This window comes from Homalodisca vitripennis, chromosome 2 (assembly GCF_021130785.1).
Source record: "Homalodisca vitripennis isolate AUS2020 chromosome 2, UT_GWSS_2.1, whole genome shotgun sequence".
Lineage (NCBI taxonomy): Eukaryota > Metazoa > Arthropoda > Insecta > Hemiptera > Cicadellidae > Homalodisca > Homalodisca vitripennis.
The window spans coordinates 175,811,798-175,829,853 of NC_060208.1; the positions used below are offsets into that span (position 1 = coordinate 175,811,798).

Here is an 18,056-nt window from a genome sequence, read left to right on the forward strand (position 1 = left end):
ACTTCATGGTAAATATCTACAAAATTTACCGTGCATTGAAGGGTAACAGTTGTAAAATCATTCCATTTTCATGCCTTTATTCTTCTTTGATGCATTACAGTCGTAAAAATGCATCTAAAATAAAGTAATACCAATTTTATTTCTCTTCCTATCCAGCTTGATCCTGGCGTCTAGTTAAAGTATTGCAGGTATCAGGTAAGTATTGCATGCTTAAACAGATTAAATGCATTCTGATTGTTAAAATGGATACGACTCCTCAACTCTTCCAGGGGTTTAATTTTTTTGCCGTTTATTGATTAAATAATTGATTTTTAACACAAATTATGAGCGTTAAAGGTTAATTTCAATCGCGTTATACAATTATATTCGGAAAATCATTATACTCGAAGTTCAATCCACTCGAGAATAAACCATGCAAAAACTTCATTTATTGAACAGATAGATACAATATAGAAACTCGCGATTTAGGTTTTTATTACGCGCTTGTTTTTAATACTCTATTTTCCCGTCTTTGTACCCACTTTTCTAAAGATTGGGATTAGGTATCTTTAATTATTTTAACAATACAGCGATTTAATCTAACCTTGAGGGAGTGTTGAAAATCGAATCACTTCAAATTAAAAAATTCCTTTCTTCAGTAAACTCCGACATCTTCAAACATTAGAGTCAGAAATGTCAATCATAACTCGGTCTCTATTACTTTTCTTCACCAAAAACTGTTCAAATCGGGCCTTTCCATTGACAGAGCCACCGATCATCATGTCAAAGAATACTGTATGATAACTGTGTCGGAGCATTTGTTTTCCTCGACCCTGGAAGATGCGAGGAGAGGTAGGCAGTCAGAGGCTGACCCCTCGCTGACCACAGGCTCGTGCGACAGGATCCAATGCTCGGAAAAAAAGTACTGCCTCCTGGACCAGAACTTGTCTCCGCACTGTGTCCGCTGTTCGCGGCGATGCTCGCCCGGCCAGCACCCTCGGCCAGTCTGCGGGATAGACCGCCGCACCTACCATAGTTCCTGCCACATCCGACGAGCGGCATGTCGCCGCGGCAAGTCCATCCCCATCGCCTACAAGGACAAATGCATTCGTGAGTATTTACACCATCATTATATTAACTATGATAAGTTATATTCTTTAAAATATATAAATACATACGTAAAATCAAACTGTTAACAATTATCTTTGATGAGTTATTATTTTTTATATTATATTTTAATATATCAGATTATCACATAGTTACAAAATCGTACGATAATTGAGAAATTAGATTGAAATATTCTTTTCTTTGAGTCTGTATAAGTGGTGTAACACACGTGTAAGATAAACGCTCTGTAATAGGTAAATTGGATTTCCTTGAGTTCCTCTTTGGATTTTTTGTATTAACTGTTAGCCATTTGGTCACTGCATTCTTTGCTCGTTGACAGTTCGACAAGGAGAAGAACGTATTACAAAACTGAAACGAATTTTAAAGCATGAATTATATCTCATCGTATTGGGTGATAAAATGCTATTCCACGCTAGTGATTACTTGATTTGTTGATTGGATTGTTTTTACGGTAGCTTTGTTCGCTCGGTTGTGTGATTACTTCGCTAGGATTACTAGACAAGACAAAACAGGACGGAACAACAGTTACGAGTCGGCCTCCGTGATCAAACAAGCGAGTATGCACGATGGAATCTGGCATGAATTCAGACTCATTGTCGGTAATGACGTTGTCAATGCAGGTACCACCATTCACCGAAGGTCGCGTTATTCCTCTAACGACGATCCCCGAAGAGAAACTGCTGATGATGTTACTTAGTACAAAACTCTCGTTGATCTTTTTTTTTATCAGGAATGAACATTAAAATCACTTCTAGCTTTGTAAATTTCCGTTACAATCGTCTCACTTCAAACTATGGAATCTTATAATGAGCTCATTATAAATTGAGGTTGAAGCAGATTGCAACCAACGTAAGTGAGGGAGACCACGGAGACTGTTGTCGCGCAAAGTCCACTTCTAACCTTGTTAATTTCAATTATAAACGTCTCACTTAAGACCATGGAATCTTGTAATGTGCTCCTTATAAATTGAAGCAGATTGCAACCAACTTAAGTGAGGGTGACCACGGAGAATGTTGTCGCGCAAAGTCCACTTCTAACCTTGTTGCAGATTGGTCTAGAAAAAGAGAACTGCGCTAGATAAGTGAGCCTATTGCGACACTAACGTTGCCGTCGACATTAATTGGGCGCACATAACCGACATCACGTGTAGTAGCCGCTGTTACCGAGAGCCTGCTCCGCTTCTTTAGCGGTACGTCGCGTCGGTGGTCTTTAGCTAACGCCTTGCAGAGATTATCTTTGTTTCAATGTTACTGGCCCATATCCATATTTCGCGGCCCTTGGCTACTTAATGTCTTACATGTGAGTACATGTCTGATTTGCGACATTGTACTCTACTAAGAGAGACGTTTCATTTGAAGTACTACTCGAATTTAAGATTGTAAGAATTTAAGTAAACTCTAATTTAAGATTTCCTTCTGACCCCTTGCGGGCTATCCCCCTGAAATGACGTAAAATAGTAGCTACTTCAAAAGTAGATTTATAGATGCAGTAATGCTGTATCAAGTTTTATTGCTTTACCTGTAAACATACGGGAATTAACGAGCCCGTGCGGGAATTTTTTTATATCCTGTATATCATATATTTAACTTTGTACAAAAATATCCCTTTACTTTGCAATGATTTATAACTTTTCTTTAATTAATAGCGCCACACAAATCGTACAAGTAATGTGGCGGAGATTTTGGTGATCGTTGCAAGGCACATGTTTTCTGAACGATATCGCTGGGAAGTAAAATGTAACTTTTTACGTACCATGATATAGCGATGCTGATCGAAATATAACTTCGTTGTCTATTATGCTACGAGTTTTAGCTAATTTTGCTATTGACAGGCGTCAGATGGAATCAAATCGATCGCAATTGTATTTCTATAAAGAATAAGAAATAAGTTCAGTTTATTGATGATTAGAATTACATTGTTTGTAATTACTTAGTTATGTTTGTACTTATCATAGATTATTTATTATTCTAGATCTATATGTATTGATAGGGATTTGTTATTTGTGATCTGTTTTATATTTCAAGAAATACAGAAGTGTTAAAAAAATGTGACTTTATAACTTACTGATGGTAAATTCTAAAATGATTTATATTAATAAATCGTTAAATGGTTTTACCAGCATGCCGTCCATTGAAAGTTTATTCCATTAGCGGTTTTTATACAGATTTTATAGAAAATGTTTCTTCTGTTTAATTCATCTGCCATTCAGGAAAATAACATTTAACTTTTAACCACACAAATTTAAAATTTTGCAAGTTTAATATTACCGGTTCTCATAGAAGGTCCGATAAATTTGATGTTTACTTATTGATGTTATACTTAACACACTCGTCAGTTTCTGGTACAACCTATATTTCAGGCCATTTGTTTCTTAATCTATATATATAAAAATGAATGTTTGTATGTTTGTCCTTTATGGAATCGTGAACTATTGGACCGATCATGATGAAAATTTGTACGTATATGTATTTTTTCCACGGAGAAGGTTTATAAGCTATGCCCATCCCTTTCCCGATTCAGGATTCCGCCCCACTGGTTACAGAAATACCCATAAGAAATGCATTGCAGCAAACATATGTTAACGTCTTTTCAAATTTTTAATCAGCTGTTCTTTGTAAACATATATTACACTTATAGTTTTAAAGCATAGAGTAAGCTTAAGAGAAACGACAAATTTTGTTTAAACTGTTTTTGCAATCACTGTTAAACATAGACTTTACTATCCAGATAATACAATTCAAATTTGACGTAAAAATTCACCTTTAACTGCAATATTTATTTAATATAAACCATGCTCATGCTTGATCAGAAGAGTAATGCAGATATCATAATTACTATCTTACGTTGGCTACAAATATAAAGAATGTTATAAAATCAACCTTAGTTGTTTTTTTTTGACAGAAGTATGGTTCTCAAAACTCCGTGTGTACATATTCTCTCGATCGAGACAACAAAGCAAGCTCAATCGTGGCATCGGAGATATAACTAATTTAATCTAAAATTTATTATAGTAAAAAAAAAAAAATTTACTAAGTAATATAAGGACTTCGGTTCTTAAGATTTGCGTGCGAAGCCGTGGGTAACAGCTAGATAGAGGCAGGAATATGGTACATACCTTCATAATACGCCCAAGAGGCTCACGATGGAACGACTATCAATTATCTCAGCAATGTTTAGAATGTGATAGAAAAAGAATAAGTGAATATAGTGTACTGTTTTCAACGGGAAATTGCGTGCGAAGCCGCGGGCAACTTTTGCAAAAAATTATTGAAATGCGCAGCAAAGCGCGCCGGGCCCGCTAGTTACTTATATGATTGACGAGAAATTAGTTACTAACTTATTTCACCTTGTTTCGTTAGTTACTTGTCTTGTAATCAGTTTGTGTCAAATTTGTGTAACACTCTGTTTAATAGCTACTGAATCGCTATGTAAAAATGGCGTAAAGTAAAACAAAACGTTCCATTACATCTTCCCTTAAAACTAATAATAATAATCTGTTTCCTCACGATTATCAAGTGTCAATACACATTTTATTTCGAAAAAGTCTACTATAACCTAATACATATAAAAACGTTCCTCTTAGAAAGGTTTTATATAATTGAAACTGTTTGATTTGAAATAATAATAGGATCTTGGATATTCGAAATAAAACTTAAACAAAGAACTGTTTGATTTGTTGGCAAGTCACCAACATCCTATAATCTTATTACACTCTTGTTCGTGTACACTAAGCAGCATAAACATTAGTAGTTTTTTGCTGTAATAAATGCAAAATGCAAATGGTCTTAAATTACCCTCCAACACGACTGTCGCCGTGAAATACCCAGTCAGAGTTGGCGTTTCTTGTATACCTTGATCGTTGGTGCACGGCACATTTACATTATACAAAGTATACACCAGAATATTGTTATACATCGAAATCAGACGAAAACCAAAAAATATTTGAAGCGATTATGGACGATATATTATCGAGATTTATAAAAATGAGTGGAAGGAAACATAAAATATTTAACAAGATTAGTGGTATTGAGTTCTGTAATTTTATTAAGGACTTTAAAAACACCGTTTTTAACCAATGTTTGACTTATTTTGGGAGGAAATGTTATTTCCTAGGTTATTTTTACGTAGTAATATGCTCTTTTACTACTAGAAACATGGTATGAAATGATTTTAATGAAGCAAAATCCCATCACCAGATGGATCTTTTACACTAAATAAAATTCTAGGATTTCTGTTTTTTTACACTATTGTATTAAATATAATTTGATTTAAATGTAAATTTACGTATTAGCAAAACATTAATTAATAGAATTAAATTTCTTATAAATAGAATTTTTATTGTATATTTAATTTATAAACTTTAAATTAATATGCAATATAATAATAATCGAACTTATACAATGTAAATTATTATAAAAATAAACTTGATGTGATTTGAAGAACATCCATGCCAATTTGATCATAATCCCAAAAAATACGTTATGAGTGTTTTACGCATATTTATTATACAAAATACGAGTAAGTGTTTATATGAACTTAACGCATTATTTGACTTTTCAAAGAATCTAAAACTGCCAAAAGGAAAAGAATGCAATTTTATAGAGAGGTTCAAATTCACATAAAAACATCTGCGCTCTATGATTTCTTTGAAAAATATATATTACTGCAATTACAAAAATAAATTGAACGAAATACCCATTTAATTTATTCACTACGAAACGGGTCTATCTTCCACTGCAAAATATTTTGCATTCACTCATTCACTAACAATGCCTTCAAAATAACTACAACGTTTAAACATCTTTGCAATCGGTAAATACACTAATAAAACTGTCAATGTTTAATTCACTTCATAGCGATATTTTTATTGATATTAGAAATGTAACTTATGTCGCCTTGCTATTAGAAAACAAATAAATCAATCAGGTCTGTAAACAATAATAAACCGATAGTAAGGAGTATCGAAAAACCCAAAAAAAGCAACGAAAGTGTTTTTTCCTAACTGACTATAACCATTAACATTAACACATACCGTCGTCGAACAAGTCGAACAGTAGTCATAATGATACTATAGTTTCGACTTCGAGAGAAGATTATCGATGTGGAGTTGTCATAGTTTAAAATGTACTTACAGACCACAAAACACAAAGAATTATTAAATAACGGAACAAATGAATTTGATAGGCCTCTCACACACATAGGTCTATTCAACATGATCCAACTATAGTAGTGCTATGACTACTGCTTGAACTGTTTGACGAAGATATGTGTTAATGTTAATAGTCAATTCGCAGTTTAGAGCTATAATAATTATATGGGGAATGACTAACCCCTTTTTAATGAGGTCAATTTTCGTATTTTTGTACTTATTCAGGTAAACTTTGCTGCGTTATGACACTTTCAAACCAAAATCAATAGAAGTGTTCCTTAGACCAAAAGGGACCTATGTACAAAGATTGAAGTCTGGGACCTTTATATCAAGAGATATCGCACTGACGAACGGACGGACTATGACAAGATTTTAAGAAGAGTTTTTAGTAAATATCCTTAAATTTTTCACAAACTTCTTTGCTTATTTAAAAAAAAACATGTATTTTTTCTTTGCATTTTTTGTTTTTTTTTTCAGAACATTTATACCAGAACGTACATAGGTGTCATGTCATTTTATAACCTGTTTAACGCTTTCCTACGTAAGTTATTTACGGCGTGAATGAATTCAGTCTTGTTAAGAACCTTTTCATACCGCATCCGATAGGGAAATTGAAAATAACCATCCCATTACAGTAATTTATTTCCACCTTCCCCAGCCCATTGATCTGTGCCAACTTTTCAGGTTTCCAAAACGCCGAATTGAGGAAACTGTAAACCATTCAAACTTTCTATTTCGGACGGTCTCGCGGGGCCATTGTGCATACAGCACAGATGGCTTCAAAGCCCTGCTCTATTATTGGTTCTAAAGGCATCTGGTGTTAATTCCCCGGTCTATGTACTGCCAAAACGGACTGGATCTCGTGCCATTTGTTTGCTTTGGAAGTGTTGCAAGTTATTTCCACACGGCCGTGGCATATCGCTACTGCACTGCACTGAGCTATTTGTGGGGTCACTCCTGGTTTATTACTCATTTAAGTACGCTCGATAAAACTGAAAGCGCTAACATTGTAAAATAGAGTTTTCTGTTCTGATAATAAACATAATTTATAAATATTGTTTGTGAAATTGTTATAATTGCTTGTTTAAATATGTCATTTTTACTTACCTGTTTAATTGGGTAATATACTCAATTTTGACCTTTTTTGGTCGAATTTAAAGACGGAATCATACTGCTCAGCGTTTATTATTTGTATTGTTCAATTAATATGCGAGATAATGTAACGTGTAAGTGTGAGATCAAAATAGGGAATGAATGTGGGTACACTGAGTAACCCGTTGCTATATACTTGCTATATAAAAAATCGTCCATTTATAGGAGCATTAAGTATGACCCAGAGAACTGGTGTAATGAGAACCAGAATTTGATATGAATTTTGAACCTCTTGTACTCTGTCCAGAGAAACGGAGTATATAATTATAAGGATTATACATCAACATTAACATAACTGGCAGTCCAACTGACGGCTCTACATCATCAATTAGGGAAATGGCGTACAAAGTCTAGTATTTTATTTGTTTTTATTCAGATACTTTTGTTAATATGTCAAATATTCCATGGAAAAATAAAGAACATAAATCTAAACACGGTTTATGACGTTTGAAAGTGATGGCAGGATGACTAAATACAAGCTTCACATCGAAAGTATAGTTGATGGTTGAACGGCAATCCGGTTTTGAGTGCGCCAGCAAGAGCATAGGGATTGTAATTCTTTTAAAATGCACAGTTATGCCCTAATTGACCATATCTAGATTTTTACGTTAGCCGATGTCCGATTGAAAACTCAATTCAACATGGACATACCTGACTCCTCTATGACTTCTTCCCCATTGACTGGGAACTACAGGCACACATGATTTCAGAACAACACAGTTTGTTTATGCATAGATTCCTATAAATTATTAAAACTCCATGTGTCACCATAAATTCATAGAAATATTCATCCTTTGGACATGACGAGGCCCATTGAAAATTTCTTAATAGAGTAATATTCACAATATCCATAAATATGTGGGCATTTTCATAATTTGAGTCGCCACTCTGGTTACACTTGTAATAAGTAGTAACCACTGACAATTCAAACTAGATGTCTCACTAGGATTAGTACTACAACTATAAAACATAATTCGCTAGTGTATCTCGTACTACATTGTATTACCTAGGTCCAGTGGCGTAGCAAGGGGGGATCCAGGGGGTCCGGACCCCCCCCCCCGAAATTTTAAGACATTAAAAAATGAAGCATGGAGTAGGAGAAAATAGGGGAGTTATCATTACTCTTGTCTACAAACATTAAATTGATTGATTTAATTGATTAAAGTGACCGTTGTTAAAAATATAATTGTCCTTTAGTTTAAATCATAGAGTATGAAAAGATACTTTTGGGCTCGGCCTTTCAGATAGTGTTGTGTAATCACGGTATTTCTATAGTGCGCGGTGACGTGACGTCGCAAAGTAACCTGAACCGTAACACGGCGAACAGTTTAAATTAGCGACCACTTCGTTCAAATTCGTCTTGGGGACATAAAATGACCGCTTATAATTAAGTTACGACGTATTAATTAGGTATTAATTCAACACCGACTAATACATATATAATTATGGAGAAACAAAACAATAAACCTACTTCCGGATGGAAAATACCGAGAAAAAGCTCTCTACAGATTCAAGTTTTGACGATTTTGGATTTCACTGGTTGAGTCGTTGAGATAAAAGTGGTACTTAGAATTATGTTAGAACATTGATTTTGGGTATCAATTGAACGCCGACTAATAACTATATAATTATCGAAGAAATATTGAAAAAATCACTTCCGGTCAGATAATACAAAGGAAAAACTCAACTGATAAGAAGTTGTTCAACCACTCAACCGGTGAAATCCAAAATCGTCAAAACTTGAATCTGTAGAGAGCTTTTCTTCGGTATTTACCGACCGGAAGTGATTTTTTTCTCGATAATTATATAGTTAGTCGAGTACAGTTTAATGATAAAAAAATCGTCGCCCTAGCTTAATCAAAAATACCACGTTTACCTCAATAACTGAAGTCCAAATTAGTTGTAGTTCTAATCAGTAGAGTTTTCCAAGTGTATTTTCCGACCAAAAGTGATTTTTTATATTTTTTCGATAATTATATACACGTCTACAGTTTAATGATACCTAAATCAACGTCGTATCTTGATTCTAAGCAGTCATTTTACGTCAAAACTTGAATCTGTAGAGAGGCATCGTCGTAAAAAACGCAATCGTTAGAGTTTTTCATGTGTATTTTATTTCCGACCGAAAGTGATTTTTTTCGATCATTATATATTCGTCTACAGCGTAATGATACAAAAAATCGTCATTATAACTTATTCATAAATACCTCAATCAGTGAAATCCAAAGCAGCTGAATTTCTAATCAATAGAGTTTTTCCGGTGCATTTTGCGACCGTTAGTTTGATCTGTACCCGAGCAACGCTAGAAAATTGCCCTCCTTTTCTAAAGGGTTTTCGACCGTCAGTGGCTAAATGTCCCCGAAGGGGTATTTCATTCTCTCCACAGAATATAGTTGTGTCAATTATACGCTTGAGTGAAGCTCTGTTTTGTTCTTTTTCTTTCTTATCCAGTGAATGCAACATCACATTGGTGCCTTCTACTCGGCCAGAATCGAACTTCGTAAAGTTTCTGTAGCTATACAAGAAAATGTGTGGTGCTAGAGTTGCTGTGAGAGTTGAATTTGCCTATTACATCTTTCCACTTCCTATAAGGCGTAGTTACTAAAGCTCTATATTTTTTGTATTTACCTTTTTACCAGTGAACTCATTGGCAAATAACACACAAAACGTCCCCCGGATCCCCGGTCTCGGACCCCCCCCGAACGAAATTTCTGGCTACGCTACTGCCTAGGTCAGCCGTAGGATAGCGCTGAAGACTGTGTTTCATTGATACTGTTGTTGTTTTAACGTTTAGAGAAGCGTGTCTGAGGAGAAGTTCTTGTAGTGAGTCTTGAATATAATAAACTGTGCAGTTTTTATTTTGTTACAATTTGTCTAACATTATCTGAAAAACAGATGTGTATTTTGTAAAAATCTGATATTTATATAGTTTTGTATTATTTTTTTACTTGTACAGCTGTAAAAAAGGATATTAACTATGCAATAAACTGAAGACCAAGTTTTTCAACGAAAGTTTTAATCGATTTGCTAAAAACCCAACTTTTGTCCCCCCCTCCACCTCTTCGCCCTTCTCGAAACAATCAAGTAATTGAGATCTCGTGCGGGCCTTAATTAAACTCCTAATAATTGTCAGTAACAATTTCAAGTGAAAATAATTTATCACCAGTTAAACCTTAACTTGGAGCTCGCTCCGTGGGTGATACTCGGCTGTGAGACGTCTGGATGGAAAATTAGTTTCTAACGGTTTTAACGCTTTACTTTGGTCTTCTTCGACTTTCTTGCTTTGAACTGCTTTGACTGCAAATTACCAAGAATGTTGGTCCAATCATCTAACTACGATCAGAGATAAACAATAAATTATAATTACTCATGCTAAATACAGTGCTAAAAGCAGTACGTTTAGTAAGCTTCTTAATAAAATAACTTAAGTAGTATTGCATAGTTAAGATGTACACTAGTGCACTGGTGCCCGGAGTGCAATCCGCTGAGCAGGTCGTATCTGATGACGAGGCTACAGGTGGTCAGAATGGACAATAGTTCATCTTCCCTCCGCAAAATGGCAGCGGTGAAACTCAGAACAAGTTGGAGCCAATGTTGTTCACGCTATACACGTCAGGTCTGTGGGAATGTATCAAACTCTGCTCTTGCGTATGCAGATGATTTGCAATTGAAGCTGTTATAAGGGTCAGACTTATTGGATGTAGCCATTTCGGTGATCAAGTCAAATCTTAACATCATAAGATTAAGTTCAGCTAATCTTGGCCTCAAGCTCTCTGTGGTAAGTGCTCAATGCCCCGCTGCGAAATATCAAGTCGAGAATGAATGGTATTTGATGGCGAATATATGGCTTTTGTGTGGAAGATCTCTGTCTATGTCTATGATAATCATGTCTGGTGTTCCTCAGGGAACAATGCTTGGATCACTAATGTTTTTATTTGCGTTAACAAACTTAATTCATTATTACCTCATTGATAGGTGACTCAGTACGCGAATAGTGCAATATTACACCAATACAATAAACACGTATTGGGGTATCGGTAGGTTATCGCAGTCGGCCACTGAGGTCGTGCCCAGAAAATTAAAAGTGATGCGTGGCAAGTCTACAAAGATGCAGGAGCGTATCCACGGTCTAAGACCTCCTTTACTTATAATTTCGGCCTATGTGACGACGGAAAATGAGTCATTAATACAAAACTCAATGCGTACTGCATAATTTATTACGTTTTTACTCAATTAAGTGTATCCTGAATCTTACAAAAATAAAATTTAGCTTTTATGCATCCCCCAATTTCTGGACTCCTCAAAACAACTACGCTTTTAACCTACAGCTACTACACTACAATATTAAGGTCATCCGTGTGTACATACATTATGCGAAAATCTCTACTGCTCATTTGTGTGAAGATTCCCAAATAGTTTGTGTACCTAAATGAATAGTATTTGAAATTATATTGTTTATATTTAGAGAAAACAGGTGAGCGATTCCACGACGATGATCTCATTACCAGCGCCTCAACGCCAATGGATGATACTAAACGCACGACAAATGTGCTTTGCTGGTTTTGCAGTTTAGTGTTAACCCATTGCGGATCAACGACGTGAGGGTGACGCGGAGCGAGGCGTGGACCAAAAGCACAATGACGTGACCCTCACGCGGATGACGTGGTACGGATGACTCATTTGTTTTGAACGCTTATCGCTGTTATAAGCCTCGGAGATATTTATACTAAGTTTTCCTGGACTGGCTTCCTATCTTATCTCTGGTACTCGTCCACAAACACTCCCCTCGTTATCGGTCAATAACGTTATTATTTGCGACAAATTGTTTGTCTGAGGCGTACAGTCGTGGCGTTCGATTTTCCTTTGCCTCGTGTGCGTGTACGTAAATAAAATGGGTGACGATTTACGATCATATGAATTAGATAGACTATTATTAGAAAGTGGAAGTGACGAAAGTGATATCGATAGTGTTATTGAGGATGGAGACGGTTCTATCACGCGTATTTGTCCACGTTTTCATAATTACGCGGATACTAATGTTGACAGTGACGAGCTGGCTAGTGACCATGATTCAGATGTTCAGACTATTTCAGATATTGTTCCTGGGACACCACCGGATGTGGAAACTCTATTTCAACATCATTTCAATATAAATAAAAACGCTCAAAGTAGTGCTTCCGAGGATATTTATGAATATACTTGAATACCTATACTTCTAGTATAATATACTTGTCTAATATGATCTGTATAATGTTTATATGACATAAATAACAACTTAAACAAACAAAACATGTATAATTAGCGAGCGCGCTAAGCAGGCAGATAGGCGTGCAAACACTGCGGGTGCTGAGTTGTAATACGGATTAATTCGTACTCTAAGGCCCGCGCGCGCGCCGTTTTCACGATCCGCAATGGGTTAATAAAGCCAGATCATTATTGTTGCAATTAAATTAATATTAAGTTACTTTAACTTCTAAAGTACACTTTGTACATACAACTGGTTTCAAATTGATTTCGAGTCAGCTTTGTGTATTAAAAACACTTTTATATAAACCCACATAAACTTTGTGTCTGCTTTTTTGTCTTCATCGTCCTACCAGAGGCCCCAGTTTGCAAAATATCGCCATATTAAGTTATTAAAACTAATATATTTTGGTTTAGTAGAGTCACGGTTGCGGTATGTACTTCTTGTTTTGGGCTCGGCACCTCAGTACTTTGTAAAAAAGGTTTTCGTTTTACAAAAACGAATTGTGCGTGCTGTGGCTGGCACATCTCGCAAACGTTCATGTAGAAATGCATTTAAAGAGCACAGCATTTTGACTTTCCCATCTTTGTATATTTATGATACAATCATCTATGCCAGGTTACAATAATGTACTAATGACATTTGTCATACGTGTCTAGGCCAATAAAAATATTGAAACTGAATTGAAATAAGTCACATATGACCAGATTATGAACCAAATTAGCGATCATGAGTTTAAACCTTGATAAGTATTTAAATAATTTATTTAAAAATTAATGTAGCAATGCAACCAAAGATATTTTTAGTGTATGGTCCAACATTCAGTAGCAGATTGAAATTAAGTGTTTTGGTTTCAAGAACTTTAACCTTAACTACAGTATTCGTATAACAATGTAACCCATTCAAAAATATGCTTAAAGTTATTTACCTACTAATACAGGTATATCTAATAGTATATAATCATAAATACTGGTACATCTTACTTGTTTCAGAATGTTATTCTTAATTTGCTGTAGAGTGTAAAATACACAAGTATTTTTACAACATAACATTACTATATATTAATTTAAACAAACTCTCTAATAATATAAGTTTTTATGTTTGTGAGGCCTTTCGTACTCAATGAGAGCATATTCGGACCCACACAACTGAATACAAGCAATAATAACATAAACAATTTTGTACTAAATAAAAACATATGTCATTAAAAATACAAAGAGATAATATTATATGACAGGACAGTATGTTATATGTATATATAAAAAATAAAGTTGATATTTAGTTAGATCAAAATAAAGTAACGGTGAAATTTGAAAAGGCCCAGGTTAGCTGCTTACTAGTTTATTATTTTTTGGTTCTTTTTTATAAAAATTGTTTCATATGCATCAAGGAATTTTTTATTTTGCACTTCTTTTAATAATTTTGCATTTGAAAAAGAGTGTCCAGTTTGAAGTTTTGCCATGGCTGATCTTGAAGTGAAGAAAACTTATATTATTGGAGAGTTTGCTTAAATTAATATATACTTCCCAATAAGAAAATAGCTTCAAGAATGTATAACATTACTAGTAGTATAAGAATATAATAGAAACGCTCCTTGCATACTTACATTGCAGAATATACTGGATTTGTAATTTAAGGCAATGTTATACTTATTTTCAGATAGTTTTATATTTTTATTAAGACAAAGATGCCATTACAGGAGCAATGCAAGGGTATTGAAAGGTTTGTTGATTTTACTTTTCATTATTGATTTTAGTTTTAAAGCCGCTGAAAAATATAAAAAATAATTTAATAATAATGTTAAGTTTCGAGACTGTGCATTTTTAGATCGCATCTTTACATAAAAATAAAGAGAACTTTGTGTTCAACATATATCTAACATCGATACGTAATACTGAATTTCAACATCACTAAAATAACGAGTTCAATAGTATAACAATAACTGTAACAAGGTAACACGTATGTTTCATTAAAACTAAAAATGAGCTTTACGCACTTATCGTACAACAATACCAATGTTACTTTATTATTAATAGTTTAAAACAATATTCTTAAATGCCTCTTTTCAAAGAAAGAATTTATATAATTGATTACCAGTTGAGCGATTTTGGTTTTTTAGTTCTATTAGGAAACGGAATTCATAAAAATCCAATATCCTGTAACGTATGTGTTTTATGTTCAGTATGAACAACTTGTCTGGATTGGATGGGATTTTTGTGATCAAAATATTCATATTTAATATAAAGATCATTTTAATGACTATGTTAGTCAAATGCACCACTTAAATTTATTCTGGGTTCACCAAACAAAAAATAAGTACACCATACTGCCGCAGTAGTACGCAGTAGTCTAGAATACTACAGGATCCAGTAGTATGAAAATGGAATGTACTAGTATAATAAACGCTTCTGAAATATTAGTGACAACATTTTTGTAAGAGTACAGTAATTATTTATTTTCTAATTAATAGTCCACCGTTGTATCTTGTATACAAACTAACATTGAGATGGACAAAATAACAACGAGAGAAAAACATGAATGGACCTAAAGACCAACGTAAGTTTAATCACTAATGGTGGTTTATATTCATGAGTTGCAAAGATTATAATAATATTAATGTTTCAGCTATGTTACATATATCGTATCACTCTTGCCATCCTCGCAATAGTTATGACTCAGACGTAATGATCCTCTCTTAATACATTCCAAGTTGTGTGCATATTTGTGCAACAGTCTAGCTATGCTCTTCCTTTCAATTGTAATAACTGTACATTTGAGCAAAAGGAAGCACATTACTCGTAAATCAGTTGCGAACAACTTAGTTACAGTACATTCCTTTCAGACCAATAATGGGCTAATATGAAATCTACTAACATTCCGCCAACTACATATATAACCTGATATACGCTTGTGTACAGCCTCAAACTTATGTTGAAACTTTACTTATGTTAACAAATCCAATGAACCTATTTGATCAGAAGTTTGGAAAAAATTAAGTGAATAGACGATTCTGGCGCGGTCAAAGTTGTGTTGCACAAGGTTATTACAACTATTGATTTCGAATGATGTTGCCTAAACTCATTGTAATTCAGTGTCGGTAGTTCTAGTGGGCTAATTATTTTTGATATTTCTAATTAAGTTGTCGCATATTCTCTCATATAAGTCCATCCAAAACGGGGCTTAAGATTATCTGATATCTCCCATAATGGTCAATTAATCTGAAACGTATTATTCTTAACACGTATCAGTCAATTAAATGCAATTGCTGTAAACGTCAGAGCCAGTCACGAGTAGAAACGATTCAATATTAAACTGCGGTGTTGACAACGATCCAATTAAACTTGTCGGAGCCAAGGTAACCAAGTGTTCTAGGACTTTTTCCTGAAGAGGATATGACTTGTAGCATATAGCACTGCAACGTTTTTAATCGAGTTTATATTTATTTTGAAAAAATATATTCGATTTTTTGGGGATTTACTCCTAAAAGTTTCAGAAAAAGCCTTTCCAACCTTTTTTGCTGAAGTTTAAAGATATCTGGAGAGCCAGAATTTTCCCACTTACCTTTCTTGTTTCTCAGAAGTCTAAAATGTTTACAGGTCTTTGCATTGTTTGCTGTTACTTTGATTGTCGTAGTCCATTGGATTTTCCAGAGGTCTGGATCCTTTCCCTGAACTCCCCTAATGCGATAGCCAACTGAACAAGGGTCTAGTGTCACAAGCCGAAGAGTCAAAGTACGCTTTCAAGGTAATAGCTAATAAGTCCAGGAGCCAAGCTAAGTCCATTTAGCTCTCTGCAAAATCTATTTCTTCGAGAAATCAATACATTTCTCCTTAGAAAGAAATCAGTCGCCAGCTGCGCTATGCTGGGAGCGTCAAAAATGAATGATATAGGGATTAAATATATCAAACTATATTTTATTAGGAAAACAGGAGTGGTCCCATTTTTATCCCTTTTCGCACTTAAAACTAACGGTCAAACACGTAAAACTGAATCAGCATCAACAACAACAATAACAATACAACAACCAATAACAACAATATAACAATAGGAAGACCTACCAATTAACTGAGCGTAGCAAATTTTAGCCTTTTCATATTGTTGTACGTATTACGGCTATATCATTATTATTTACGTGCCTGACGGTTGCTTTAAAGTGTGTCAAGCTAAAAAGAAATAAACTCAGAAATAAATTCCGTTTGATATTTTAAACCCATTTCGACTCTCACAAAAACTAGCGATACTGACGTTCGGTCTATTTTTATCGATTTCACGAAGTAGATTCGAGTAGTACCGCAAATCTTTGCCCAAAGGTCTACAGCATGAAGTTACATTAACTCAGACGTAAGTAATATTTATTTCTGAAGGAGTTTTGAGCCCTCGCAGGAACTGGTCTTTCACAGCCTGGCCAGGATCAAATTGCTCATACTCACATTTGTTATGTATGGCTCACAAGAATGTGACCTGAGGAACTTCGCTTGAGAATTTAATGCTATTCGACTTGGGAAAACCATTTTAAAAAGTAAAGTAAAGTAGTCTTAATTTACTAGGCGAAGTTAGTGCTAAGAAGCCCTCTCTAACACTTAACCTGGGGACCAACGGCTTAAAGGTGACTTCCGAACCACCACCATTGGCCAGGCAGGCGGGCTGCTTGCAAGGACAGGATCGCTCAGCGGTCACCCATCCAAGCAGCAGCCACGCTCGACGTTGCTTGATAACCGTTGTACCCGCTACACTACGCCATTGGCATAAAACATGGGAATAAAACAGATGCCAGCCCCTGAGTGACAGACTTCGATAGCGCTAAAAAATTAAACAGAGTCAATAAATAAAAAAATATAAAATTGTGAAACCAGAACATTATTATTAAGTTTATCGTATTACTCTGTTAGTGAGGAGTATTGCGAGCCACAACGTGTAGCGCAGGTTGACTACATAAAATCAAACATCGTGTTGTACTGTGTAGTGTGTGGACAGTAAGTATTACGAGTCACACTGACACATACCTCAGGCTGACTACATAAGACCAAACATCGTGTTGTACTGTGTTGTGTAGTGGACAGTAAGTATTACGAGTCACTCTGACACATACCACGAGTCACAACACAAGTCGCAGGCTGACTACATAAGATCAAACATCGTGTTGTACTGTGTAGTGGACAGTAAGTATTACGAGTCACACTGACACATAACGCGAGTCACAGCGCATGTGTTGCGCCGCTCCCCCGCCGTCACCGTGACACATACCGCAGGCTGACTACATAAGACCAAACATCGTATTGTACTGTGTTGTGTGTGGACAGTAAGTATTACGAGTCACACTGACACATACCGCAGGCTGACTACATAAGACCAAACATCGTGTTGTACTGTGTTGTGAAGTGGACAGTAAGTATTACGAGTCAC

General features: G+C 35.1%; 1 protein-coding gene across 1 annotated transcript in view; it reads left to right on the plus strand.

Annotated features, from left to right (window-relative positions):
• Positions 1-18,056, plus strand: part of LOC124355069 (follistatin) — a 125,974-nt gene that overhangs the window by 92,697 nt on the left and 15,221 nt on the right. Inside the window, exon 4 of the mRNA XM_046805997.1 lies at positions 868-1,089. Coding sequence (XP_046661953.1) covers positions 868-1,089 — 222 coding nt within the window. The remainder of the gene's footprint in view (positions 1-867; positions 1,090-18,056) is intronic.